This window comes from Ahaetulla prasina, chromosome 11 (genome assembly GCF_028640845.1).
Source record: "Ahaetulla prasina isolate Xishuangbanna chromosome 11, ASM2864084v1, whole genome shotgun sequence".
Taxonomy (NCBI): Eukaryota; Metazoa; Chordata; class Lepidosauria; order Squamata; family Colubridae; genus Ahaetulla; species Ahaetulla prasina.
Window position 1 is genome coordinate 403283 of NC_080549.1, and position 27904 is coordinate 431186.

The 27904-nt window shown below is 53.1% G+C and overlaps 1 protein-coding gene across 1 annotated transcript; it reads left to right on the forward strand.

Annotated features, from left to right (window-relative positions):
• The first annotated feature begins 26 nt into the window (after window positions 1–26).
• DGKK (diacylglycerol kinase kappa) lies at window positions 27–27903 on the forward strand. Its single transcript, XM_058196930.1, has 29 exons — window positions 27–340; window positions 10036–10146; window positions 10566–10646; window positions 11612–11716; window positions 11881–12013; window positions 12115–12221; window positions 12334–12459; window positions 12937–13039; window positions 13668–13830; window positions 14052–14160; window positions 14698–14837; window positions 15040–15121; window positions 15220–15311; window positions 15827–15926; window positions 16156–16384; window positions 16803–16904; window positions 17107–17206; window positions 19653–19760; window positions 20430–20526; window positions 20661–20768; window positions 22218–22331; window positions 22419–22553; window positions 22778–22944; window positions 23631–23751; window positions 23927–24013; window positions 24091–24210; window positions 24552–24669; window positions 25152–25282; window positions 25689–27903. The coding sequence occupies exons 1-29, from the start codon at window positions 98–100 to the stop codon at window positions 25761–25763; spliced, it is 3507 nt and encodes a 1168-aa protein (XP_058052913.1). The 5' UTR covers window positions 27–97; the 3' UTR covers window positions 25764–27903.
• The last annotated feature ends 1 nt before the right edge of the window (window position 27904 follows it).

Below are 27904 nucleotides of genomic sequence, written 5' to 3' on the forward strand. Positions count from 1 at the left end.
GTGCGCGCTCCCCCGGCCTCGGGAGGCGAGTGAGCCGGGTTGCTCTCCCTATTTACGGCTGGAGGGTGCAAAAGAAGAAGCGGTTCCGGAGGGCCCCATGGTTCACGCCCGCCCCTGCCTCTCCTTTAGAGGACCGCGTCTTCTGCCCGAGCGGAGGATGGCCGAGAAACTGGGCCCTCCGGGAGAGCTGTTCCTGCGCAAGGGCCGGGAGTCGGTGGTCTCGCTGGAGATGGACCGGCTGGCCCCGGGCGAGGAGTCCTCGGACAGCGAAGGCGAGCAGGAAGGCGGCTCCCACCGGCTCATCCGCAAAGTCTCCACCTCTGGACAGATGAGGGCCAAGGTAAGAACGGCGCCACCCGGTTGGCTCTCCCGAGCAAGCGCCTTGCTTTCGGCCTTGTCGACCTCAGGCTCGGTAGCTTGGCAAGACGGAGGGGGCTTTTCCGTGGGTGGGGCGAGGAAACCGCGGGCAGAAAGACAGATGTGGTGGAGCTGCGCCTGTCTTAGGGGCCCTCTCATCTTAAGCCGAGGGTGGCTTTGCTGGGCCCAGTCACCCGGTTGGCATTGCCTTGACTCCTGTCCTGGTGAAAGCAGATTCTCAACTAGGCCAGGAGATTTGTGGAAGAATTCGGCGGCTGCTTTGCTCTTGGTCCGTTTTGGCTTCTAGTTTGGAAGCAGTGGGAGTGGAGCTTCAGGTGGTTCAATGAGTGAACTTGGTTCTGTCTGTGCTTTGTAAATTTGGTCCTGTGGCTTAACCTGTTCTGTGAAACCCACCAGTTGTGGTTTATTTGTTAAACCATGGTTAATGCAGAGGTTAATCTACCCCAACCCTCTGGCTAAAACTCTACTTTCAGCAAAAAAGAGGGGGAAAAACCCCACACACCCTTCTAAAGAACGTTCACCAAAGGCCAGTTCTGCAGAGGAGTTGCCATGTCAGATTTCTTCCTCTTTCCTCCAAAGTTGGCTTTGAATGGCTGAACTGAAAGCAGCCATGATATGTCTTAGGAGTGGGGCAAGACTCCCCTGCGGGTTACAGGGAGCACCCTTTCATTTTTATAGTTTAAAAAAGGCAAAAGTTTCTCCCAAGTTTTTGGCTATTTGGAGTAGTTGGAGCTCATTGTGGAATAACTTTTTCCCTCTTTAGAGGATTGTGTAAAATGCAGGAAAGAGAATTCTGCCTCCCTGCAGAAAGTTTGGGTTCCTGGTTCTGCATCTTGCATTCCCACTGATCTTTCTCTCACACACAGGTTCAGGCACACATACCCTCACACCTCCTCTACCTCTTTTGTTCTGCAGCACAGATGAGGGATCAGCAGAGCTTCCTGGGGGCTTAAAGACCACAATGGTCCCCAGCGGGAAGTATTGGAAGCCAGAGATGAGGCAGCAGGTGGAGAAGGAAGATGCTTTATTGTGCTTTGGAGACAAGGGGGGAATCAATTATGAGCTATTACAGAAATTAGCTGATGCGACTTCTCTGAAATCCACCCCAGCTGATGACTTGTACAACCTTGAGATGCTTGAGCGATTGACAGCCGAGTTAATCATGTGATGCTTGCCAGAACTGTGTCTGCTCTTTCCAGGCTGGGTGCGTGGTAAGGGGGCTTTATCCTGAGGCAGTGGACCCCGGAGCAACAGGTGCAGTGGCTGAGGCACTGAAGGAGCTGCTCGCCCAGGAGGGCTTTTTCTCATGAGGGCAGCGTCCTGTTTGCTGACTTGGTGAGAGGCGATGCAGAGCTGGGCCATTGGTCCAGAGGGCTGCCAAGGACCACCTGCTAACTCCTTGCAGGCGGGTGTTCGTGTACTTGATGTAGAGCTTGCCAGGTACCCCAGGAGGAGTTCAGCTGGGCTGTAATGCATCTGAGGGCAAGGCGTAGCTGGTGCCCTTGGCCCGGCTCTCTTGTGGCTGCATTTTCTGTGGTCATCAACCAGCAACTGAGAAGGCCTCCCACACTCCTTGGATTGCCTTTGCTCAGAGTTCTATGGGTTTAACGAGGTCAGAGTTTCCCCAGGAAGACACCCATTGCTTATTCTGCACCCCTCATCAGCTAGTTATGGGGGGGGGTGTCAGCTCCCTGGAACCATTGCTTGGCACCCCCAACACAAGAAAGGTCAAAGGCTTATGTCTGAGAGACAGAGCAGAGAGGGAATTGCTGCAACAGAAACTGGCCTGGGACAAGGGTTGGTTGGTGGCTGGCATTGTGCTTCAGCAAGCGCACCAAATGGTTAACACTTTCTGGGCCAGCAAAGCCCAAGGAGTGGGTGGTCAGTGCTGCCTGGCTGCTTTTCCAGTGCATCAGCTGGCTGCACCTGGGGAACTGCAGCCCCGTGAAGGAACGCTGGTCTTGGTCCTCAGCTCCCTCTGGCATTGCCTTCCCTTGACCACTACATGAGCTCTGCCCAGGTCCCCTCTTCCTGGACAGATGGTGCCCATGGAGGAAGCCGTTCTGAGGGATGCAGATGGTTTGTGAAGATGCACCTTTAAATCAGGGGGGTTTCCAGCTTTTTAGCAATAAGAGAAAAATACAGCTACGACCACAATTGAGTGCAACATTTCTGTTGCTGAGCAAGGCAAGACCGTTGTTAAGTGAGTTTTGCCTCTTTTTATGAACTTTCTTGTCACAGTTGTTAAGTGAATCATTAAGTTAGTAGCATGGTGGTTAAGTGAACCTGGCTTCCCCATTGACTTTATTTGTCTGAAGGTCACAAAAGGTGAACACATAACTTCCAGGACTGCAACCCTCATATTTACCAGCTAGGAGCCAAGCAGCTGAATTTTGATCATGTAACCATAGGAATGCTGCAGCAGTCATGTGTGAAAAATGGTCATAAGCCACTTTTTTCAGCGCAATTGTAACTTTGAATGGTCATTAAATGAAAGGTTGAAAGTCGAGGACTATCTGCCTTAAGAATTATATAACAAAATAGAAGTCACGAGTTTTTTTCCAGCTAAAGCAGGCTTAGATCTTGTTGAAAGCGTGTTCCAAAACGCCCGACTCCTTTTCAGTTCTATAGCATCTTTTGGGAAGGGGAGCAAGGGTTCTTTTCATACTTTGCAATGCACACAGTTTTCCAAACATGGCTGCTCCCAAAGCAGATCCAGAGGTGGGATGGGCTGTCGGCTTTCTTCTCCATCACGTTTCCTGGAGAAGAGTCTGGTGCTTTCCCCTCCATGGCTCACAGTCGCTGGGTTTGATGGGCCGCTTGCCGGGGTGATGCCGGCTGGCTGAGCAGGACATGAAGTAAGGGTGCCTGTCGCCTGCTTTGTGGTCCCAGATCCACCCGGAGTGGGCTTCTCTTTGCTCCCAACCCCTGGCCAAAGCAGGCCCTCCACCTTCTTTTCAGCCAACCTGCTAAGGGTTTGGGTTCTCCCCTTACTTGCTCCCTCAGTGAAAAGTGCCCGCCCTGTGGTGGCCTTTTCTTTCTGGGAATGAGCATTTGCACAGGGAACTGGACAAGAAGGGCCCCGGGGCAGCAGACGAGGAGGAGGAGAGGGAGGAGGAGGAGGAGGAGGGAGATGGGCTGTTTGGAATACCAATGGAACTGCATTAGCCCTACAGACATTACTTAGTTTTAACAATGCTTTCAATTAATTAATTAATATGGAATCGGCCCGTAATGTTATGGCTCCTCTCCAAAATGCTTTTTAAACTAATATTACACTGACTGTCCTCCAGTTCTGGGCTGTGGAGGCTGACTTCACGTTTTCATTCCTTTAAGGGTTTGGAGGGAAGGTACCTGGCCAGGAGCACCTGCCATCTCTCAGCTCTGAAATCTCCCTTTTTCGTTTTCTCTGGCTAAAAAGATAGATTGGAATATTCCGAGGGCAGCTCTCTGAGCCCTCCCACCATGCAAACTGTTAACCGTGTTAACCTGGCTTGCACTCGCACACAGTATTTGTACAGCCACTTGTCCTAGTGTAAAGCTGAAGAATAGGAAAGGTTGGCCGTCCTGCATGAAGACCCAAATAGTCGCACTCAATATACAGAGATTAAAAACAATCCAACCCCAAGTAGATCTCATGGGTTTAAGCTCTGTCCTTCGTTGCTCTATTTATCTAAATTAGCTTTTTCCATCCTGGCGCTTTGGAACATTTTGGGACCAAGACTTCTGAGAGTTCAATGTCCCCCCATTCTGCCCCCCCCAAGGGCTGAGCTGGTGAAGGCTGACACAGAGCCTCCATCTTCTCTCCCCCGCCTAGGGCCCAAATGCCCCAGATTCTAAGGAAAACATCTCTCCAGGGTCTGTCTTCAGCATACAAATAGCATTTATTCCTCTTTTTTTATCTTTTCTGTTTTCTTGATGGTCTGCAGGCCAATGACAGGAAGATGTGAGCTCTGTTCCCAGCTGGCTTGCGTTCTCTCCCTTTCCTTCTCTCTCCCACTCCCTCTCTCTTTTCTCAAGGCAGCGCACACAATTGCATGTTGCTGGCCAGAGAGGGAATGACTGGACTATTTGCAAGGGAAAGGTGCTTACAGGCTGCTTTGGAAGCCGTTGCTGACCAGAAGGGAACCTGAATGATTCCTGTCCCCCTGACGCCTCTTTCTTGCTCTTTCGTTTTCGGGTGGGGGCGGCAGCCGTGCCAGATCACACTTGAAGGAGAGGGCTTGCTTGGTGCTATGCATGTGGTGGTGGTGGCAGCAGCCTGTTCCTTTGTGAGTCTCGCTTGTGATGAGTCACCACTGCAGACGCTGAAGCAGAAAGAGGGGGCTACTGGTCTGGGGTGGCCATCTGTCTGGCTCCCAGTCTTTCCCAACTTGTGGGGTGCTTCGCTCTGAGCAAACGGAGCAGACCTGGGGTGCCCCCCCATCCCGGTGTGAGAACAAGCCTGGGGAAGGTGGCTCGTCCTGATCAAAGGAAGCTGAGCAGAAGTCCTGGGGGTGGGCAGAGCGGAGGCACCACCAAACCCAGAGCAGAGCAAAGGGAGCCAGCTCAGGAATGCCTGGCTTTGCCTGTTCCCAGCACCCTGGAGAGCGCTCCTGTGGCCGGGCTGAAGCACCTCAGTGCCTGCACTTCCCCTGGGGGGGAGTCCTTGCCCACAGCTGCTCAGGGGAATGAGCAGGGGGTGAAGCCCCTCCCAGAGAGTTAGCAGCTCTAGGCACTCTTGGGCACCCTCTGGGGTGAATGTCCTGCCTTCCTCCACTGCTTCTGGGTGCAGACCCCCTTCAGCTGAGCTCCCTCCATTGTCCCGTCTTTTGGACCCTGCTGCCCCAAAGCAGGAAAAACTCTTCCTTCCCAGAAGAAGCTGCAATGGCCATTAACTCCGTAAAGGGGTATAAAGAGAATCCCTGGCAAAGGGCGGGGGGGGAGAATTTGCACCCACTGCCCAGTAGAGGAAGGGCATTGTCTTTCTCTGATAGGTGAGCAACTGGTCCCCTAACAAAGGCCCGAAGGAGGAGCCAGCAGTGGCAGGGAAGGCAGAGGAAGGGGTCTCGTTCCCCACTGAGCTGCCTCCAGGGAACAGAGCGGGCTGCACCTAGTAAAAGCAGCTGCCCCCACCCACCCACCCTTCTCATTTGGGCCCTGCAAACTGTGTGTCCCTCACTGGGACAGGCAAACAGGGATCCAAGTAGCAGTGCCCTTGTGGGGAGCCAATAGGAAGAGAAGTGGGGTGGGGGCATTGGTTCTTGCAAGGGGGGGGCACTGCTTTCAAGGCAGCACCACTTGGTTTCTGGGTAGGGGGATTGGGCTCCTCCCAGGCAGGGAGCAGATCCAAAGATTGCCTTGCCCAGGCCGGGTCTCCGCCAAGTAGCCACCACAGGGGACATGTGCCCTGCTGCCAAGCTTCAAGGCTTCCTGTCCTTGGGGTGGGGCTGTGAGGCTGCCCCGTCCTCTCTAGATTTGCCTTTCCTGCACTTAGCAGGCCTGGAGGTTCTTCCTGATGGGTTGCTATTATGCTCCTTCTGCCTGTGGGAAGCGCTTTGTCAGATGGCTGAAAGGAGCCAGGATCAGGGCAGCCCACCGGCTTTTTGCCTCTTTGTGCCAGGCCATCCTTGAACAAGGCAGCCCTGCCTGGGTCTCTCCCGCTTTCAGGAGTCAGTCCCCCATTGCTGCTCCTTGGAGAAGGAAACGAGGGGCCATTTCCTCCCCCCCTCACCAAAGGTAGGCTTTGCTTAGGGTTGCTTGCTGCCAAGGTTACTCAACTCGTGGGTCACCTGAGGGAGGGGGTCTCAGGAGTCCATTACAGCCTCTCTTTGCCCACCATGGAAGCACCCCAATTCAAATTAGATAAGCAAATACCTGTCCCTTTACACCGTCACCTGGGCAACCTAATATGTTAAACAGGGATCCCCAAACATCCCCAGCCAGCTCCAACATGTCCCCTCAGAGAAGGCCGAGGGTCCATTTTATAAGCAGTTCCTGAGGGGGCAGCCAAGGATGGGCTTCCAGCTCTGGCATCCCAAGCTGCTCCTCCTGGTCTGAGCGAGGGCCCTCCTATCCCGGCCCCACACTTCCCTCAATCTCTGACCAGGCAGCCCGGCAGAGGCGTTTTTAGGCCAGCCCGAGAGGCTATTTTTACCTGTTCCTGCCCCTCCACTTGCCATGCTGCCATTGCTGCCTTGGGTGTTAACAGTGACTCTGTTTGGGGCTGCTGCTGCCTGGGGTGCTGGCAAGGGCCAGGCAGCCTACGAGTTGACCTCTATGGGGCCCAGCGGCACAACACCCTCGTTTCTGCCCCAGCTCTTCTCCCTGCCTGAGTCTGCACTCCGTTTGCTGCCCTGCTGGTCTGATTAGCCATCTCAGAGCTGAAAGATGTTTAATTTGGGGAGGGGAAGGAGAGGTGGGTTTAATATGCTGGTCATCAGGATAGTCCCTACGCAAACTCCCTTCTCCTCCTCTTCTGAATATTGACGTCAGATTACAGTTGCCTTCTTGGCTGACAATCTGCGATCTTCACAGCACAGACAGTGGCCTCTTTCCTCCCTCACGCATTGCAGGCCCTGGGGGAAAATTCCTCACTTGGGCTCCAGGCTGCTGCAGGAGGTGAGGCCTCTGGGCCACAGGAGCCGCCTTGTGCCGCTGGGCCCAATTCTTTGGGGTCCACTCCTCCAGCCACTGGCCTGCCTGCCTGCCTGGCCCTGGGAGGGAGGCTGCAGCAGCCACTTCCCCTGGCAAGACACAGGCAGAGGAGGGGGAGGCTTGGAGTTGAGCCCTCTGCCACCAGCAGCAGCAGCCTCACCTTCCTCCAGTTTCAGTGCATTTTGCAATGTCCAGCTGTGGGGGGAAAAAAAGCATGTGTGAGAAAGACAGGAAGGAGTGGCAACTGTTCAACAGAAGTGGAAATTGCAGTCGTGTTTCCTAAGTCACAATGTAGACAAAATGCAGCCTTTTTCAGCAGGGGCTCCTTGCTTTGCTGCCATCAAGCTATCCTTTTTCTGGATAGTCTCCCTAGCAGAAACAGCCCCTTTGCCAAATGAATATGATTAAAAAAAATCAAGGCACAAAATGATCAGAGGCCCTTTCCCCTCCCCCCACCTTTCTTTAATTGGCAGCCCCCTCTGAATGAAGAGCCCTTCCGCCCCACCCCACCCCCAGCTCTTGTTCAGTCAGTCATTTGCCTTCTTGTGCTCATTTGAAACATATTCATACTTATTTATTTAACAAATTTATACTGCTGCCCAACTCCCATGTTGGTGACTGTGGTATGTATGTTACTCAAAAACAAGTTAACTGCCCTGGCTGTTTTATTATCTCAATCAGGTTTCATGGTGTATAATTGTTCTGAATTTTGATGATTTAGCATCTTATAGGCCCTTCAGGCATGTCATTGTTTTGAAAGGTGACATACAAATGTTTCTAAAAGCACCATACAAGCACTCTCCCAATAGTGTTGAGAAAGATTCCTGCCTCTGTTGCACAAAGCTTTGGAGAAGAAGCTTCAGGAACAAAGCAAAAGAGCCAAGAAAAGCTGCACCGGCCAGCAGTTCTGCTGCTGCATTTATTTGGCTTGCTTTTTGCCAGACGTGCCCATGGGCTGCCTGGGCCAGGATCCTGGGCTAGAAGTTGGCACAGGTGTCAACAGCATCCTCATGCAGCCACTGTCTGTTTACTGATGGCAAACAAGCTGCCATGGGGCTGTCAGTTGTCAAAAGGATGGATTGTGGGCTCCTGACCCTGGTCGGCTTCTCCAGGGCACTTTGTGGGGTGTACTGGCTTTGTGTGGGGGGAGGATGGAAGCAGATGGGAATCCCTTGAAGTCAAGTCCGGTGCATGAAGTCCTTCCTTTGCCAGGTTGAAGGCACGGGGGCCCCCGGGGGACTTGGATGTGCACAGTTGCTGGGTTGGACTGGGCAATCTTTGCCAATCCAGCCAGGCTTCCTTGCCTTTTTGTTTATGTTGCTGTGGCAGGCCAGCGGCCCCCGGCCCAGGCTCTGGAGCATGGCAAAGTAACCTCCTTGGAGAGGCTGAGTACACGGCGGGGGTCTGGAGGGACAAGTTCTGTGCATCAGCCACGGTAGACCCCGCCCCTATAGAGAGCCACCGCTGTCTGCATTTCTGGCCTTCCAAGCTCCCCAATGAGTGGTTCTTGCCATGGAAAGGGCAGGCTCTTTGCCCAAAGGTCCAGTTAGACTTAATCATCCTCCTCCTCTTTCTGGCCTGGTCATTCACAAGCGCACCCCAGTGCAAGAAGGAGCAGCCCCAAGTTTGCCCTTCGGGGTATGAAGAAGAATGATGCTCCAGACGCCATGTTCCGAAGGGGCCTTGCCAGGCAGGGTGCAGAGATCAGTTGTCCCCAGAGGGACTCTGGAGTCCTGAATCCAGCAGCCAGCCAAGCGGAGCCCTTTTCCTGTCAGATTAGCTCCGGCAGGGCCTTTCAGATGAGCAGAAGCTGGGCCCCAGAGCCAGCTTCTGCCTTTTTGGAGAACAAACCATGGTCAGAAGGGTATCTGTGGCTGGCTGTTAGTTGATCAACATCAGCCTTCACTGGGGGAGGAGCAGCTTAGATCAGATTTTGTTCTGTCTCTTGTTTGCCTATCAGTCACAATGCCAGCCAGCAGCCCGAGCTCAAGGAACAGCTCCTGTTTGGCAAACTGGGAGTCACCTTTGTAAACGGGATCAAATCAGCCGGGCCTATGCTTTGGTTCCTGTCTTCCTTGAAAGACAGGGTGGAATACAGACAGACTGCCCTGCTCTCCTGGGAACCCCAGGGGGACTGTTGGGCAAAAGCCCCCCCCCTCCGGAGGTGGAAGAAGAAAAGGAATTCTCTGATGGGTTCAACTGGGGTGCTGAGGCCATTTGGGGACAGAGGAAACCTAAGAATGCTCCTAAGCTCCCAAGTAGCAGAATGAGTGTTTCAACCTTCCTTAACTGGCTGCACTGGATTGTGCCTCTCAGCCAGGGTGGCCCAAGAGTGAGAGAGGCGACTGTCGCTGAAGCTGTTCTTGCCAAGACCGGAAGAGAGTGGTACAGCCCTCTCCCGGTTGAGGTTGTTGCGTCACAGGTCAAAAGTGCTGGGTAGCTTGCCTGGGCTCTCCCCGGGCAGAGGGTGCTCAGCTTCCTTCCCCAAGGGAGGATCAGGTTTTTCCGGTTCCTGTGGTGGAGCTTTTGATCCATCGGCACTGAGCTCTCCGATAAAAACTTACCTTTGTCCTCCTTGCCTTGGAGTGGCTGATCCTGCGGCAGCCATAGGTGCCCTGCTCTCCTTTGGAGTGTTGGCAGGAGAGAAGCAGGAAGGAGCCCACCCAGCCAGGGCTGCAGTGGAGATTTGACCTTGCCAGAGGGCAGGAGGGGAGTTGCCTTGAGGCAAGGGCAGGTGGGGTCAGAGGTGCTCAGCCTTCCTCCCTATGCTGCACTTGGCAGGAGGGTAGCCTCCTAACTTCTGCCCTGCCCATATAGACATTACAAAGGCAGTAGGTGATGGGTGGACCAGGGGAGCCTGCTCTGAAGAAGCCCAGATGCTGAGGGTGCCACCGTAGGAAGCGTTGGGGGCCCAGGACAGGGCCCACTTACTCACAGAAGCTGCTGCAATCCTGGCAGCCGTGTCTGAATCTCCCAGTGAGGCCCCGATGTGAATGAGCCACATTTTCAATCTCTTTGCAGAAGAGTGTGAAGGAGGGGCTCTTGCTGAAGCAGACGAGCTCTTTCCAGCGGTGGAAGAGAAGGTTCTTCAAGCTGCGTGGCCGGACCCTCTACTATGCCAAAGATTCCAAGGTGAGGAGGATGGCAAGGTATGGAAGGGCTGCCAGCTTCTGCCCGGCAGCCCTGGGCATTTCAGAGAGCCCACATTGTGGCCTCTCCCTAAGAGCTAACAGATTCCCTGCCTTGCCCTGTGCAGAGATACCCAGATCTGTGCAAGAAGAACAAGGGAGGGAGGGCACCAAAATGGCTCTGTGGGATGGGCATCACAGACCGTTTAAAATCTGCACTAAGCTGCCACAGGACTCTCTTGAAAATCCTGCAGTTAGCAAATGGATATATTTATCTGCCCATTTTCTTGATCTGATTCCGAGCCAAGACGTTCTTTGTGAAGTGAAAGGGAAGCTGCTTGTGCAGGGTGAGGGATTGTCCACAGTTGGCCTCCAAAATTCTGGAGTTTGGGCTACGTCTCCTTTTCCTCCTTGCTCTTCTAGTCACTGATCTTTGATGAAGTGGACCTGTCAGATGCCAGCGTGGCAGAAACCAGCACCAAGAACATCAACAACAGCTTTACGGTAAGTCTACCACGCCAGCTGGCAGCCTTCCCAGTAGACTAGATGGGGTCAGAAGCCTGACACTGGAGTCTTACCCAGGAGTCTCTTCTCCCTCCTTCCCCAATCAATCATCCTCCGACTCAGCAGAGATCCCTAGAGCACGTTCCCTGTTTTGGGCCCTACGGATCACAGTAGCTCACTTCGTCCTGTATTTCTGCACCTGCCTTTTTTTCTTGAAGATCGGGTAGGTGGGTGGCTGTTGGAAAGAATCCAAGGTAGAGCCCATGTTGGAAGCACTGGCAGGCATCCCGTGTTACAAATGATACAGAAATAGGCAGTGAGAACAAACCTCCCTCTGTCTGGAACCCAGAGAGCCAGCAGGGCTGGGCTGGAGGCAAAGCAGCCCCAACCAAGATGGCTTCTGACCAATGCCAAAGGATGCTGAGCTCCAAATATTGGGACTAGTGGGTCACCCAGAGGCTTCTCGCTGGAGAGGTTGCAGGAGGAGAGCCGTGTCTGTCTGTCCCTTCCAGTTCTCATGGGACTACTACACACCAGCTTGCTTCCCCATCCCAAATGCCCCCCTCCACGTTTCTATGGCAGCCGATAGCAGGCAGAAACCCATGCTGGAGATCCAGCTGACGGGCACAATCCAAAGAAGGGCTCCTGATTTTTGGCTCACCCTAAGAAGCTTCTTCAAATGCTGCTTTCACCTAACCCACTGGGGTCGTGGCATGTCTGCCATAGCATCTGGGGAAACAAAGTCCAACATACTTGGGGGGACCAAGCCAACTGTGTTGCTAAGGATTTGCTAAGAGCTCCTAGCTCGGCAACATCCTGGACCTGAAGGCTGCAGGTCAGAGGTCGCCAGGGCTAGGTGGCTTCCCATCGGGGCCCACCACTGGCCAACCCAGGAAGCAGAGATGGCTGAGTTGGTGGCAGCAGCAGCAGCAGCATCTGCAGGACTTTTCTGCCTCCCTTCCCAGGTGATCACCCCATTCCGAAAACTCATCCTTTGTGCAGAGAACCGGAAGGAGATGGAGGACTGGATCGGGGCCCTGAAGTCTGTCCAGAAATGGGAAATCAATGAGGTGGTCCTGCGAGGGGGGCCCTGCTGGGAGGGCCTATGTGGGGGAACCTTGGATTTAACCTCCCAATAAGCCTGGGGCAAATCAGGGTCCCAGAAGCAACCCAGGCAGTGGGGGCGGGGGTGCTTTCCATGGCTGCAGCCCCTAATTGCTGTGCTCTGCTCCAGGCCTCCCAGTTCAACATGGAGCACTTCTCTGGCATGCACAACTGGTATGCCTGCTCCCACGCCCGACCCACCTTCTGCAACGTCTGCCGAGAGGCCCTGCCCGGCGTCACCTCCCACGGCCTCTCCTGTGAAGGTAGGCCCTTCTCCCTGGCAGAGGGGCAGGCCGGCCCTCCCTTCCCTCTTCCGGCAGCAGCTCCTCTTCCCAATTCTTGCACTTCTTCCCTTCTCTCACAGTGTGTAAGTTCAAGGCCCACAAACGCTGCGCAGTGAGAGCCACCAACAGCTGCAAATGGACCACGCTGGCCTCCATTGGCAATGACATCATTGAGGACGAAGACGGGGTGAGTCTGGCACTTCCTTGGGCAGCAAATCAGCTGGCCAGCCCCCTCCTCCACTCCCCTCCCATAAGGGAGAGGGCTGGATGTGCAGATAGAAGCCTGCCCCTTCTTGCAGGTGGCCATGCCCCATCAGTGGCTGGAGGGGAACCTTCCAGTAGGTGCCCGCTGTGCTGTGTGTGACAAGACGTCCGGCAGTGTCCGGAGGCTGCAGGACTGGCGCTGCCTCTGGTGCAAGACTGTTGTAAGCACACACACCCCACCCTCCCTAAATGCCTGGCTTTTTCTGACTAAACCTCTGCCTCCCGTATGCGCTGGACAGGAGAAGGGGGCGACAGAGCTTGATTTCCCCCTCAGATAAGAATGGGGTTCCTCTTACATGGGGGGGGGGTAGAAGGACGCTGAGGCTCTTTGCTGAGGAGAAAGATGGGGGTTGCTTGGGTCTTCCGGAGGGGACTCAGCCCATTTTCACTGGTCAGTGGGGCTGGCAGGCAAGAGAGGAGGACGGCTGTTCCAGGGTTGCCTGGACGTCTTCGCTCTGCAGAAGGGAAAGTAGCCTTGCCTCCCCTCACCTCGCTGGAGTCCCTGGGAGAGGCTTATGGGAGCCCTTGTGCTCTTCTGCTCAGCACTTGGGGGCCAGGAGCCTGCATAGCTTGAAGGCCACAGCTCCCTCTCGTTCTCTGGGGGACATTTGCTGAGGGGTTCCTCTGCCCACCTCCAGGTTCACAGCACTTGCAGGGACCAGCTGGGCAAGAAGTGTCCCCTGGGCCAGTACAAGGTCTCCATCATCCCCCCCACCGCCCTCAACAGTATTGACTCCGATGGTAAGTGGGGTGGCTGGGAGCAGCCTGGGGTCCCCTCATGCAGTTGGGAATCCTGGCAGTCACAGTCCTGGCCCCCTCAGATAGGAACAAGGTCCCCGAGAGCCACCTGAGGTCCAGCAGCCTGTCATGCACAGGGGGCCTTTGGCCTTTGAGATATGAGACCCTTCCCTGGGCCAGAGATGGCTCAGAGTAGTGTGTCCGTTTCAGCTGCAGAACATCGTAGGGCGCCCTCTGCTGGAGATGCCTTCCATCCTCTGGGCCAGCAGCCTTCCTTGTTGGGGCCGCTCAGAATTTGGGCCGGTTGTTGGTTGCCATGGGTGCACTTCACTACAATTTCTCCAATTTGTAAAAGATGGTTGTTGCTTTCTGGCTTGTCAAACGTTTGCCTTCCTTCCTTCTTTGTGGTTCTCTTGTCCTCACTAAAGCCGAAGCTTCTGCTACTCAGAAGAGCAGCCCAGCTATTGGGGGCTTTTTTCCCAGTCTGGGGTTCCTTCCTCAGCCTCAGGTGATGCTCTCATGCATCCCCGATCGATGCGAGCAATAACTGCGCCTGTCCTGGTAATGCCAGGGGAGGTGAGTGAGGGGGCCTCGGGGGCCACGAGCACAGCCTTTTCTTCCCCTGTGCTAGGATTCTGGAAGGCCACCTGCCCCTCCAGCTGCTCCAGCCCCCTTCTGGCTTTTGTCAACTCCAAGAGTGGGGATAACCAAGGGGTGAAATTTCTGCGCAAGTTCAAGCAGTTCCTCAATCCAGCCCAAGTGTTTGATCTCATGAATGGTGGGCCACACCTTGGGTAAGGGTCCCGCTTCCTCAGACCACCCACTGTCCTGCCTCAGGTGATGGCAGAGGGAGCCCAAGAGTTGAGGTTCTCCACCCAAGTTCTGGGCCATTTTGGCTGGGGGCCGGGCAGGGTGACACACCCCTTTCCTTGCAGCAGGCTCCCTGCTGCCTGCCTGCTGGAAGAACAGATGGTGCTTCACTGCCCACTGCCAACTTCCTTCTTCCTCCGGCCAGGCTGCGGCTCTTTCAAAAGTTCTCCACCTTTCGGATCTTGGTGTGTGGCGGAGACGGCAGCGTTGGCTGGGTCCTGTCGGAAATTGACTCGTTGGGACTGCACAAGCAGGTGAAGGCTGCCCCCCAAAGCCCAACGCCCAGCCAGGTCAAGAGTTGGGCAGCACACTCAGCTTCTTGGCTTCTTTCTCTGTATCTAGAGTGCCTGCATGCGTACATGCACGCCCACACACACACTCTTTCCTGAATTCAAATCAGGAGGAGAAAACTTGTGACTGAGTGTGCAGAAACAGATGGGAAATAAGAGGGTTTGAGCTCAAGAGAGCTTTGCATACAATTTGTGTAAGTGTTGATACTTGTGGGGAGGAGAAACTAGCAAAGCCGGAGGGGAAAGTTACCCCCGCTCCCAGCCTGCCTTTTTGGCATCCATAAAATGTTTGCTGCAGAAGATGGGTTGGCTTTAAGGTACCCTCAACCGCTTTGCTTTTGCCTTGTAGAGACACCTGTCTGGAGAATTGGGGAGGGCAGGGGCAGGCCTTGGGAAACTGAGGAAGAGCTGAGGGTACCCAGTTCCCTCGAGGCCTGGGATGAAGCTGCATGCCATTTCAGCTGTGCCAACCCTACTCGCCACCCCTCTGTGTTTCTGCAGTGCCAGCTTGGCGTCCTGCCTTTGGGCACCGGGAATGACCTGGCCCGGGTGCTGGGTTGGGGCAGCCTCTGCGATGATGATACACAGTTGCTGCAGGTTCTGGAGAAGTTGGAGCGCGCCACCACAAAAATGTTGGACCGGTAAGGAGGGGTTCAGTCACAACTCTTCCCCAAAAAGGAGGGCCAAGGGCTGAATGATGCAGGGAGAGGCCAAGGAACATGTTTGGCTCCTGTCCATTGGGGGGGGAGGGATGACAGGCCCTGCCATTTCAGCCGTGAGGACCCTCCCGTGTCCACGTGCCTGGGTGGGAATCACTGCAGACCCCCTTCACTTCCCCTGCAGGTGGAGTGTCCTGACCTACGAGGCCCCCAAGCAGTCGCCCCCCACCCTCGAGGAAGATGAGAGCGAGAATCCCACCATCCAGGTTGGCAGGAGGCCGGTTTGAAGGGGGGTGCCATGTCCTTTCCTGGCCCTTCTGAGGGACTGGCCTAAGGGACCGTGCTATGGACTCTCTTCTCTTAGGCTCAGATCTCTCACTATGCTGACTCAGTGGCCCTCCACCTGGCGAAGATCCTGGAGTCTGACAAACACTCGGTGGTGATCTCCTCGGCAAAGTAAGGCCAACACTGTTCTGTCTGGTATGGGGCAAATATAAGTTGCAAGCACAATAGCTTGCAAGTCGTAACAACCTTTGCACAATCCCAACCACCCCTTCCAAACCCCATTGCAGGCTTGGCTTTGTTGTCTTGTGAACTTTCCTGTCCAGTGAGAATTGCAGAATGGAGCCGGTTGTTTTTCTCCCCCATGCCCCTCCCATTTAAATAGGATTCTGCCGTTTTCCCCACACCTCTGAGCTTTTGCAAATGTACATTAATACGCACTGTCTATCTTGAGAGTGCGTCCCATGCTATACATAGATTTTATCTCCGTATATCCAGCAGCACTCATCAGTTTAACTTTGCTACTGAGAATTTTAAAGGATAACGGATAAAGTGTAAATCTTCTGGGTGTCATTCTGAGTTCCCCCTCACAAAACAGAAGCTCCCCCCAATTGCTTGTGGGTTTTGCTCCGTTCAAGGGCCTGGCTGAATTGCTTGGGAGTTGCAACCTCGGTTTCTCTTTCTCCCAGATTCCTGTGCGGGACAGTGAATGACTTTGTAGCTGACGTGGGAAAAGCTTATGGACGGGCAGCTGACAACAAGCAGGAAGCGGCCATCATGGCTGGAAAGGCAAGTGGCTTCCCAGAGCGTAAGAGCAGAGTTGCAGGGTTGGGGGGAGGATTGTGGGAGCGTTGATGTGAAAATGCTGGGAAGAGAGCCGGGGGTCTGCTGGGCATCCCTTCTTTTGTGTTTGTGTGTGTACAGGAGTATCCCTATCTTCCCCACTTGGGCCAGGCCAGGGGGCGTGTTGAAGCTGTAGGCATAGCCCACACAACTGATCCCCCTTGCCTGCTTCTAGTGTGCCACACTGAGTGAGAAACTGGACTCACTGGTCCGCGAGCTGAATGAGGAGTCACAGGCCATCATGGTCCCGGAAGGTCACTCTGCAGCCCCCGAGGTCAAGGAGCAGAACCCCGTCCAGCCCAGCCCTCTTCCTCCTCGCATCTTCAAGTCTAAGGAGCAGCTCATGCTAAGAGCCAACAGCCTCAAGAAGGCGCTGCGCCAGATCATCGACCAGACGGAGAAGGGTGAGATGTGGCCCTGCCTCTGTGGCCAGCAGAGAAACGGATGGAGGCGCAAGGCTGGACTGGCACAGAGACTGGCTCTGGTGGGCCAACAGCCTGAACATGCCGGAGGATGTGGAGGGTGGGCAGGACATCAAGAATGGTGTCCCCAACAGAACCTTGATGGAGATCGTCTGCTGGGTGCCAAGGCTCCCTGGGGCTGGCTGGGGCAGAGAGGCCACTGCTTCCAGTGCCAGCTGCTACTACCGCTGCTGCTCTAATGCTTTCCGACCTTTCATTACAGATAGTGTTGCTACTTTTAGAGCAAATAGTCCTTTTAAAATCCCATTTGATGTGCTGATTGTGGAAACCAGAGCACTGCAGGGTCTGCAAGTCCCTCTTTAGAGTAAGCTGGACTTGTGCTTGTATTTTCTCCTGCCAGCGGTGGACGAGCAGAACAAGCAGACCCAGACCTACCGGAGCCTCTCAGTGGCCAGTAAGAAGGACAGTGGTGAGGACTTCAACAAGGAGACGGAAGCACCAAGTAAGTCTCTGGGATGGCTGACTGGGGCTGCAAGGAAAGGAGCACAGGGCCCAGCCCAGGAGGGAGGTTGTCTCTTGCCTCTGGTGAGCTTAGGCAGCACTCAGATGCTCCATCCGGAGTGGGTGTGGAGTGGCAGGCGGGCTACGTTGAGGCCAGCCACCTCTCCTGAGCTGCTCAGGCTCTCTGGCTGTGTCTCTTCCAGAGTCCCGCCGTGATACGGTCATCTCCACCACTTCCTCTCTCTTCCTGGACCAGCCTGAGCACTTCACCCCTGCACCCTTCTCCGAGGACCCCGATGCTGTGTGAGTCTCCCCTGGAGGAGTGGAGGAAGGGCCGCCTCAGAGGCTTCTCTGGCCTGCCCACAGTGGGAGAGCAGTTCCATGTGGCAAGAATTGCTAGCTAGTGAGAGAAAAGGCTTCTCTGCTCTTCCCTCCATGTGGTGTTTAAAAATGCCAAATGGGCCTGGCAAACAGTCATTCCGGCAAACACATTTTAAACCAGTGGCCATGGCCGTCTTAAATAGCTCTAAACCAGGGGTCTCCAACCTTAGCAACTTTAAGACTTGTGGACTTAAACTCCCAGAGTTCCTCAGTCAGCAAAGCTGGCTGACAAATTCTGGGGGTTGAAGTCAACAAGTCTTAAAGTTGCCCAGGTTGGAGACCCCTGCTGTAAACGCTCCCCTGGGCTTGAATCGGCTCTGGCAGAGAAGAGCGGGACAGCCGGATGATCCTGGCTTTGTCACCTGCTTCAGGCACCCAGGGGGGTCTCCTGTTGGAGGCTGAATTTCCCAAAGCTCAGGGTTTTTTTCAGATTAGTCTTAACAAGGCACTGCCAGAGTGAGCTTTGCATGTCTGCACAGTCGGCATGTCCACTTTTGCCATGGGCTGGGGCAGGAGTGAAATGTAAAATTTGTTACTACCGGTTCTGTGGGCGTGGGTTGGTTGGGGAGGGCGGTAATGTGACTGGGTGGGCGTAGCCAACTTTTTATATATATATACTTTTTTATTATTATTCAAAAAGTTTTCCAAAAAAATGTTTTCCCCCTTCCCCCCACCTCCCCTCCCCCCTCCCTTCACAACCTCCCCCCCCCCCCCGACTTCCCGGAACGAGCACAAGGTATAGTTAAAAATAAAACAAACATATGTTAAAAATTTTTCATCCCAACTTAATTATACCCCTACAATCATCAATTCCTAACTTCCCCTGAAAACAATCAAAAATAATACATCATCATTCAAAAACAGTCTGATAACTCTTAGTCTGATATCTACTTTGAATATAGTCAATCCATTTTTCCATTCCTTTAAGTATCTTTCTTGCGTATTGTCTTTCAAAAAGGCTGATATCTTTGCCATCTCAGCCAAATTGGCAACTTTCAATATCCATTCTTCTATTGTAGGTACTTCTTTTTTCTTCCAGTACTGTCCTATTAGTAATCTTGCTGCTGTTATTAGATTTAAAATCAATTTAGTCTCAATTACTGTACAGTCCGTAATAATTCCCAACAGAAAAAATTGTGGCAGGAACTTTATCTTCTTTTTCAAAACATTTTGTAAAATCCACCAAATTTTTATCCAAAAGGCCTTTATATCCTTACAAGTCCACCAAATATGAAAATATGTAGCGTCATCACAATTACATCCCCAACATTTTGCTTGCATATCTGGATACATACACGATAATTTCTTAGGATCTAAATGCCATCTATAAAACATTTTATAAAAAATTTCCCTCAAATTCTGTGCCTGCGTGAATTTAACATTTCTAACCCAATTTTTTTCCCAAGTTTCCAATAATATTGGCTCCTGAAAATTTTGTGCCCACTTTATCATACAGTCCTTTACCAAGTCCCTTTCAGAATCTATTTCAAGTAACACATTATACAATCTCTTTATATGCTCCTGAGACTGATTTCTAATTTGCTTTACCAAATTTCCCTCGTTCTGCTCTCTCTCTCTCTCTCTATATATATATATATACTTTTAAAAGCATTTTTTCTACAACCTCTTCAGCCGAAAAAATGCTTTTAAAAGCCTCTGATGATCAGGCAACTCAGCTGGGACCGCCAGAGGAGCCTTTTAAAAGCTTTTTTTTTTACAACCTCTTCAGCTGGTTTTACAACCTCTGATGATTGCATGGCTCAGCTGGGGTGGGGGGTGGGGGGCAGGGATTTTTGCTACCAGTTCTCCAAACCACCTGCCAACATTGCTACCAGATCGGGCAATCCGGTCCGAACCGGTCCGAACCGGGAACATTTCACCCCTGGGGATATTTGCATGGAAAACTCCCTGGCTTCAACTGGCTCACACAAGAGGTGGAACGGCCCCAAGAAGGAGGTTCTCCATCTCCTTGCTGGCCAGACCTGCTTCAGAAATCCCCCGCCCCCTGAAAAGGCTTGGATGGCTTCCACCACTTCAAAGTGACCTTGAAAAGCTTGGCCCACCTCAGTCCATTAACATCCTTCAAGGAGACTGATAAACAGGTCTCTGGAAGTTAGCCAGGGCTTCCTTTAATTTTAGCCTTCTTTGGGTGACTGGAAGAAGGCACCGTTGCATCAATTGGCTCCGATCTTACAGCCATCTAGGGCCCCCTCCCCCCCATGCCCCGATGTCCAAATGCTCTTGCCCAGCTCCCTGCAGTGCTCAGAAACTGAGAAAACAAACCCACTGTATTCTGGTGCTGTCTTCCTGGTTCGGCTTCAGTGTTCATTGCTGAACTCTTTCCTTTCCCTCCATCTGCTGGTTCCAGACAATTTTCTGAAAAGTGCGTCATGAATAACTACTTTGGCATCGGCCTGGATGCCAAGATCTCCCTGGAATTCAACAACAAAAGGGATGAGCACCCAAAGAAGTGCAGGTAAGTCTAAATGCTGCCGAAGGCGGGAAGCCCAGAGGATGCTGAGATGGAGCCTCCCTTGTCCAGTTTCAGAGCTCTTTCTCCTGGCCGGTCCATGTGTACACAGAGACTGTGACTGCATTTGACAGCTGGGGAATCCCTTTGTCCCCAGGCCAGGAGGAGACAGGTGCTAGAGAGCCATCCGGGCCATAGCTGCAGCCCACTTCCACCAGTGGAGGGAAAGTCACTCTGGTTGCTCAGGGACACACCAGAGTTTCAGCTTCAGGGACCTCTTGGGGGCCTTGTCAATCTTTGGAAACATGGCAATTGTGCTGTGGCCCCTGAACCCCCTGCCAGACTCCTCCACCAGGAATGGGAGGTCTGGGAAGGAGCCTAATAATTGTGCCATTACTTATTTCATGTCCAAAGGTTCTGCAAAGCTACTGCAGAGCTGGCCAACTGCTTGACCCTGGAGCAAAAACCCATTTATTTCGCTGGCTGGGAATAGGAATTGGAGTTGGAGGAGGAGGTGGGGTTGGCCAGGAGCAGTTTAAACCCAGCAGGACCGAGGAAAGTCAAGCAGGGGGACGATCTCGTGGGCAGGGCACCCACACTGCAGGAGGCTTTAGGGGTCTGGAAATCATGGTGGAAGAAAACAGAAAGACACCCCCTGTTTGGTTGCCTTTGCAGCAGCCGCACCAAAAATATGATGTGGTATGGGGTCCTGGGAACGAAGGAGCTGCTGCAGCGGACCTACAAAAACCTGGAGCAGCGGGTCCAACTTGAGGTACTGCAAAGGTGGCTGCCTTTCCTGCCTGGGCCTGCTGATAGGCGCCTCCTGCCAAGAGAAAGGGGTTGCTTGGAGTTCGGCTCCACCTGCCTTCAGAAAAGGACTATCGGCTTCTCTCCGCTCTCTTCCAGTGCGATGGGGTTCCCATTTCCTTGCCCAGCCTGCAGGGCATTGCTGTGCTTAACATTCCCAGCTACGCAGGCGGCATCAACTTCTGGGGAGGCACCAAGGAAGACAGTGTGAGTTTCTAGCACTCTGCACCTGCCTCTCGGTCACAGAGGCCATGAGTGGCTTTTTTTTTAAGAAAGTTTTTTATTTTTTAGACACAGACAACATAAAAAACATCTTTTCTGAACAAAATATCTGCCAGGGACATGTTCATATACAATTTGTTATTTTCCAACCCTTCTTCCATGCTTTCATCAATAATCTCAATTTTTCTTTCCTTATTTAACATCTTCTTAAAAGTCTAATCTTGCATTTCACCCCCATCTTTAATCTTTGTATCTAGTTATACTTCTCTTCCCCCCTTTTCTCTATTCCCATTTATATCAAACCCTTTTATTCCCCCTTGATATATATTCTGCTTAAGATCATCATCAATCATATCTTTATATTTCAATAACAGTTTGTGAATTGTTTTGCATCCTCCAGAGGAAAGAAAAGAGAGAAGAGAACACACAAAAACTCAAATTTAGAAAATTTTACATAATAATTTTTACAACATCATTATAACTAAAAACCTATCATGACCTTCAGTCAACTTTCCTCATGTTAAAATCCACACTCATTACTTAAGTGTTTTCTTTTTTTCCTCCTCCTCCTCTTTTTCTCCTTCTTCTTCTTAAAATTCTTTACTCTCTTTATTTGTCCTGTACTTCCATCCACTCTCCTTTTCTTCCCTTCCCCCATTTTTATCTTTTCTCTACTGATCCCTAAGTAACCTTTTGGCTTTGTATTTTTTTTCTCCCCTTCTGTCACTTCTTGTTTCTTCCTCCCTTCCTTATTATTTTTGCCCAGTCTTATTTGCAATACTTTTCTGTTTAAAATTCTCATCCCCCTCTTAATAATTTCTTTTTTCTTATTACTAATCCCAGTGTAACCTTCTGATTTCTCTGTGCTGTTTCCCTTTTTGTTTTCCCCTTCTTTATAAATCCTATCGTCTCTCTCTTTAGACTCATTTAAAATTTCACACTTATTTAAAAATTCATCATCAACATTTTTTCTTTTGTCTTCCAACTCCCTTTCTTGCTTCATGGTTTCTTTATTTGATGTAAATTCCAGTGTTGCTCTTGCTTCCTCTGGTTCTTGTTTTCCTTATGGTCTTGTAATTTATTCCTTTTATTTCTTGTCTAAAAGTCATATGCATCTTTTTCATCATTTCGATTATTCCCTGCGCCATTCTGTATTTTCAAAGTTATATTTCTTTTTATTATCAAAGTCAAACAGCGTACAGGCAAAAACCTCCCTCTCGTTTTCTCACCAGTCCATGAATGGTTTTTTGTGGAGGGCTGCGGGAGGGAGGCTGGCTTCACTGCCAATATCACTAAGAAGCACAACAAACCTCTTGACTTACTTGGCTGAGGACTGCATGGATTCAGGAGGTCTGCACTTTAACATGGGCAGAACTGCCCCGAGGGGAGCTTACTAGGGTTTGGCTCAATGAAGCTCGGCCTTCTCCTTGCCAGAATTTCGGAGCTCCCTCCTTCGACGACAAGAAACTCGAGGTGGTGGCTGTTTTCGGGAGCATCCAGATGGCGGTCTCTCGGGTCATCAATCTGCAGCACCACCGCATCGCCCAGGTGAGATGGGGCCTGTGCAGGGCCTGCTGCCTGAGGCGTCCGTGACTTTCCCACAAGGCGTCTCCCATCGCCCCTTTTCCTCCCCAGTGCCGGATGGTGAAGATCACGATTCGGGGAGACGAAGGGGTCCCAGTGCAAGTGGACGGAGAGGCCTGGATTCAGCCCCCAGGCATCATCAAGATCCAGCACAAGAACCGTGCCCAGATGCTGACCAGGGACAGGGTGAGCAACCCATTACAGAGGGGAGGGTGGTTCTGTGGGAATCTGGCAGCGACTAAATTGTTGGGCTGTCAGCTAAGAGGGAGAGCCAGTCCAGTTGGCTCTGAGCATCTTGGCCCACTGGCCAAGTCTAAAACTGCCAGCATCCTGGCTGGTGTGGGAGGGGCTTGTGCACTCAGGACCCCAGCCCTGCTCTTGTCAGCCATGGCCAATTTGTGCCCCTGCAGGCCTTTGAGAGCACCCTGAAATCCTGGGAAGACAAGCAAAAGGGGGAGGCCTACCGAGCCCCATCCCGGCTGCGGCTCAGCTCCCAGCAGTCCATGGAATACCTGATGGAGGAGGAGGCAGCTCAGATGCAGCAGCTGGTCCGAGCCACTGAAACCCTCATTAGCAGGTGCCAACCACGCCAGACCCTAAAAGTGGCACCTCTGCAAAGGCTGTCACGGGGAGCTGCTCCCCAGGTTGTGGTCTGTGCTTGTGGGATATGCCTTGCTGTCTCTGTTCCCCACCACAGATGACAGAGAGGCATTGGGGAGCCTCTTTCATCCTAGCCCCCCTCACAAGGTCTTAGAAGAATTGGGGGAGCAGGAGGAGGGAGTCCCGTATAGCTCCTGGCAGAAGGATATTCACCATAAAAGGGCCGGTTTAGCTCTGCCTGGTAAGGCCTGTTATTAAGAACACAAAGCCTGCAATTACTGCAGGTTCGAGCCCGGCCCAAGGTTGACTCAGCCTTCCATCCTTTATAAGGTAGGTAAAATGAGGACCCAGATTGTTGGGGGGGCAATAAGTTGACTTTGTAAATATATACAAATAGAATGAGACTATTGCCCTATACATTGTAAGCCGCCCTGAGTCTTCGGAGAAGGGCGGGGTATAAATGTAAACAAAAAAAAAAAAAAAAAAAATAAGCTGCTATGTTTTCATTCTTGACAAATGTATGATGTGTGGATTTCCGACTCTCAGAATTTGCGTTCTCCTGCATTCAACAGGGGCCAGTTCACAAAGAATGGGGGGTGACCACCTTGCCATTGGCTTTGCCCCCTCTGTGGCTGAGAGGCCATTTCCTTCTCCTCCTTGCAGAATACGAGAGGCCGCCAAGTCCCGTAAAGGCATGGAGCAGGAGTTGGCACATGCCGTGAACAGCAGCTCGCTAGCCCTGAGCGAGGTCTTGGCCTGCAAAAACAGCAGTGGGGCTCCGGAGGTGAGAGTGGGGAACTGTCCCATGTGGGGAGTGGAAGGACTCACTTGCGGGCTGGGGACCCTAACCCTAACCCTAACCCTGGATGGCTCTCCCCTGAGCCCTGGCTGCTGGTGGCCTGCTTTTCCTTGCCAGCCCCTGCTGACTCTTTTCTTTCCTGCCGGGGGTGGGGCTGTAGCTGATTAGCAGGAGTACAGCTGTGGAGGTGTCCATCAGTGTGAAGGCCTTGTGCACCGAAACCCAGGCTTTCCTGGAAGGAAAGCAGGTGAGTGCAGGACAGAAGCCACCTCCCTTACCCTCTCTTGGGGCAAAGGCAGCCCTTCTCAACAGCCTTTCTCACAGCAGCTGGATTCTCCCCATCAAGAGGAGGCCCTCCACCAGGCCTTGGGCACTGTCAGCCAGGAGTTGCAGAGGTTCTCTGATGTCCACTGGATGGCCCCCGTCTCAAGCTCAATTGAGGAGGTGGGCACATGTACGGGTGGGGGCAGCTTCCCAGAGAGCAGCAGCCAGTTGTTCGACCTGCAGCTGCTTTTCCATGCAGGAACCGACTGGCTGCCTTGGAAGGAGGCCTCTGGAGTCCCCGGGCCAGCTTTTGGCCAGTCTGTTGGAGGCTCTAGGATGGGAAAGCTGGGCAGCAGAGGCGCTGGGTGTCCAAGCCAGCCAGCAGGGAAGGCAGCCGAGTCACATCTGCCATTGCCACAGCCTCCCTTTTGCTGGCTGCCATGCCCTGGCACGGCCCTGGGAAGGGAGGCAGAGAACGGAGGGTCTCCAGTTCTGCTAGCTGCAGTTTTTCCTCCTGGCAGGTCATGGGCCAGGAGGCTCCTGGGAGCAGCAACAAGGGCAGCCTGAAGCTACGGATTAATCTTGCAAAGCCCAAGAAGGAAAAGCTCCAAAAGCAGAGGTCTGGCGGGGTCACCCCAGGTAATCTGGTGGTCCTCCCAGACCCCAGAAGGGCAGGATGTGGCATCTCAGCATCTGGCTAAAGGAGCACCAGGGAGGGGCATCCCAATAGCTGGTGGGGTGGATGGGAAGCAGTTGTTGGCCTGGGTGCTGTTTCCCCAGGACAAGGCAGAGCCCATCTGGAGGGGGCACAGATGCCCAAGGCTAGAAGTGCTGGACTCCCTGCCCAGGGTAGGCATAGACTTTGCAGGTGTCATTGACCTATCAACGAATCCCCTCCAACCCCCCCCCCACTTGTGCCTGAACTTGCTTCCATCTATGTTGCTATCTGCCTTCACTCACTCTCTCTCTCTCTCTCTCTCTCTCTCTCTCTCTCTCTCTCTCACACACACACACACACACACACACACACACACACACACACACACCCTTCTGTTCTAGTCCTTCCTCCCTCCATTCCTCCCTGCCCCAGCCAACCATCCTGTAATTTTCCTTTTTGCCAGTGGACAGTTGGGGCCCTGAGGAGGTGGCCGCCTGGCTGGAGGCATTGGATTTAGGGGAATACAAAGAGCTTTTTATGCGCCATGACATCCAGGGCTCTGAACTGATGCTGCTGGAGAGGAGAGACCTGAAGGTATTCTACCTGCAGGGGGGCGGGGACAGGAGGGTGGGAGAGGGGGTGCCTCTAATCTTGCTAGCCCAGCACATGGTCAAGCTGTCCCCGCCTGCCCCTCCACAAAGGCACAAGGAGGGGCTGCAGGTCAGCCCCCTGGGTTGGAGAGGGGGCAGGCTTCTTATACCCCATTCCTTTAATGGGAGGGGGATTTCTCTGGAGTGGGGACCCTGTGGGAGCTCAGCATGAGGATGCCTGCAGAACAAACCAGGTGGGGCTCTGCAGTCGACACTCTCCCCCTCGCCTTGCATGAGCCTCTAGTGGTGCAAAGGGAACATTGAAGAGCTGGGAGGAAAAGGGCCCACTGGATGGGGGGGGGAGTGGTGCAGTGCTGCCCTGAGCGGCTCTCTTCTCTCTCCGCCTGCAGGAACTTGGGATATCAAAAGTGGGCCATGTGAAGAGGCTCCTCCAGGGAATTAAGGACCCTGCCGGACAGCAGTAAAAAAGGTCCTCCAAGGGAAATGGCTTGGTGGCCGACATCCATCTTCACTGTGTCCACCGGGGTTGCCGGGCCTCGCCAGCACCGGCCAAGGTCTTTTTGCAAGGACCCCTGGAGTTTACATTTCCACATTTGCCAAAGATGATGGCTGTGCTTGCCCTTCCTGGCCCCTCCGTGTGGCAGCTGTTGTGGTCACCTTCGTACGCTTGAATTGTGCTTCTTTCCACGCATGCCATCGTTCCCGGGACACGGGGAGGGGGGTGGAGGAAAGTCTTCAGCGATTCTCTTTCGTCACGTCACACCAGTGGATGCGCCACACTCGGTTTTGTGTCAGGGCTGGGGAGGCTGATGGCAGTTGGCTGGGGTGCCATCTGGGGCTCCTCCAACACCACCTTCTTGAGGGGCCACTTTCAGAGTTGGGCAAGGAAAGCCCACTTTACTGGCCATAGTCGCCCAAGCAATTCCACTTTTCCAGTCGGTCCATGGGAGCAAGGGTGCCCCTGAGCAAGAGCCTAAGGCCTTTGCTGCTGACCCCCTGCCCAACCGGCCCTTCCCCCCACACCTCTGGCATTGGCCCCACTGACATCCGCCCTTCTTCTTCGAGTGGCCAGAGCCCTTGGCGGTTTTTTGAATGAAACCTTTTTTCACCGGTCCCTGAAACTCCCTGGTGGCATTTCGGCAGACCAATAATTCCAAATCCAGTTTTCTTTCGTGATCTAAACTTTCTAAAGTTTAAGCTGAAGCATTCCCTGTGAGGCAGAGGGCTCCTTCCCCAGACACACCTCATGTTGCTGTGAAAGGCCCTTTGAAGAGAAAGCAGGAAGCCCTCTGGAGGCTGCAATTGGTGCTGTCCTTCCTGCCTGCACAGCAGATTGGGCCCTGTGGGGCCAGCTTGCCTGCCCTTGTGCCCCTCTCCCCGCCTCCTGCTCCCTCGGCATCTTTGCCTCATTGATCCAGTCTGCTGGAAAGTGTGATAAAAATGTATATACCTTGGAAAGAAGATACCTATTTAAAGAGTAATATATACCTTAATTTATTTCTCACCTGTATTGCGCAAATGCACTTTGAAATCTGTATGTAGAGCCTGGAGCTTTCTGGGAGAGCCCCTCAGCCACTGTGGGCCGCTCTGGTGTGGAGGGGCTGCCCAGGATGTGCCAGCTGACTGCCCAGGGGCAGAGACCAATCCCCCCACCCCAGTGGTGTTTGATCAGCTCCTACAATCAGAGCTGCTGGGGAAGCTGCTTTGTCACCACTGACACTTGGGGGCATGTTCCTTTCTTGGCCGAGACAGCAGTAGGCACACCTTGGCCTTCACAGTCTGGTTTCCAGCTGAGGGTTGGCACGGCTACTGTTGGCCTTGGGGGGCAGCTGCAGGGGCAGATTGCTTCTACACCGGCAGCCAGTGGGGCCAGGTCTTCCCCATGTTGGGGGTGTGTGCACAGTTGGTCAGGGCCCCTCTGCTGGGAGCTGGTTGTCATTGTGTCTCCATCTGCAACAGTGATTTTACTACATGAGTACAAGGAGTAGAGACATTGGCATCTCCCTTTCTGCTGCAAATGAACCAACCAGCTCGGTTCTTGGTGCGGAGCAGTCAGTCTCTTTGGCTGACAGGCAGGGTGAGGAGTAATGCCCAAGGAAAGCAGCAGAGTTGGGATTTGCCAAGCAGATGGAAAAGAGATGCCACCATGGAGGATTTTCCTGCGGTTGCCTAGAGGCCCAGAATGATGGGCAGCTGCCCACAAAGGAAGCGGGAGCAGGAGAAAACCTAGAGTCACCACCCAGTGGAGTCTCTGCCCCCCTGAAGATGGGGCAATGGGCCAACTGCACCCCCTCCCCCAGCTTGGAGTTCCTCTCCAGCCGTGCATCCTTTGGCTACTGTGTCACTTGGGCATTACTCACTGCAGCCTAGCAAAAGGGGGAGTGGGTGCTTTCAGATGTCCATTTATCCTCCTCTGCATTTCGGCTGCTCTTCCCCTACAGCCCGATAGGGGGAAGAGAGATGGGAGCCACTTCCAGTATCCAGGATGGAAGTGGGAAAAAATAAGTAAATGTGAAATACTGTTCTTAAAGTTGACGGGAAAGATCCTGGAGTGTGGTTCCAAATTTCAGACATCACGGTTGCAAAATAAATCTCAACATGGATT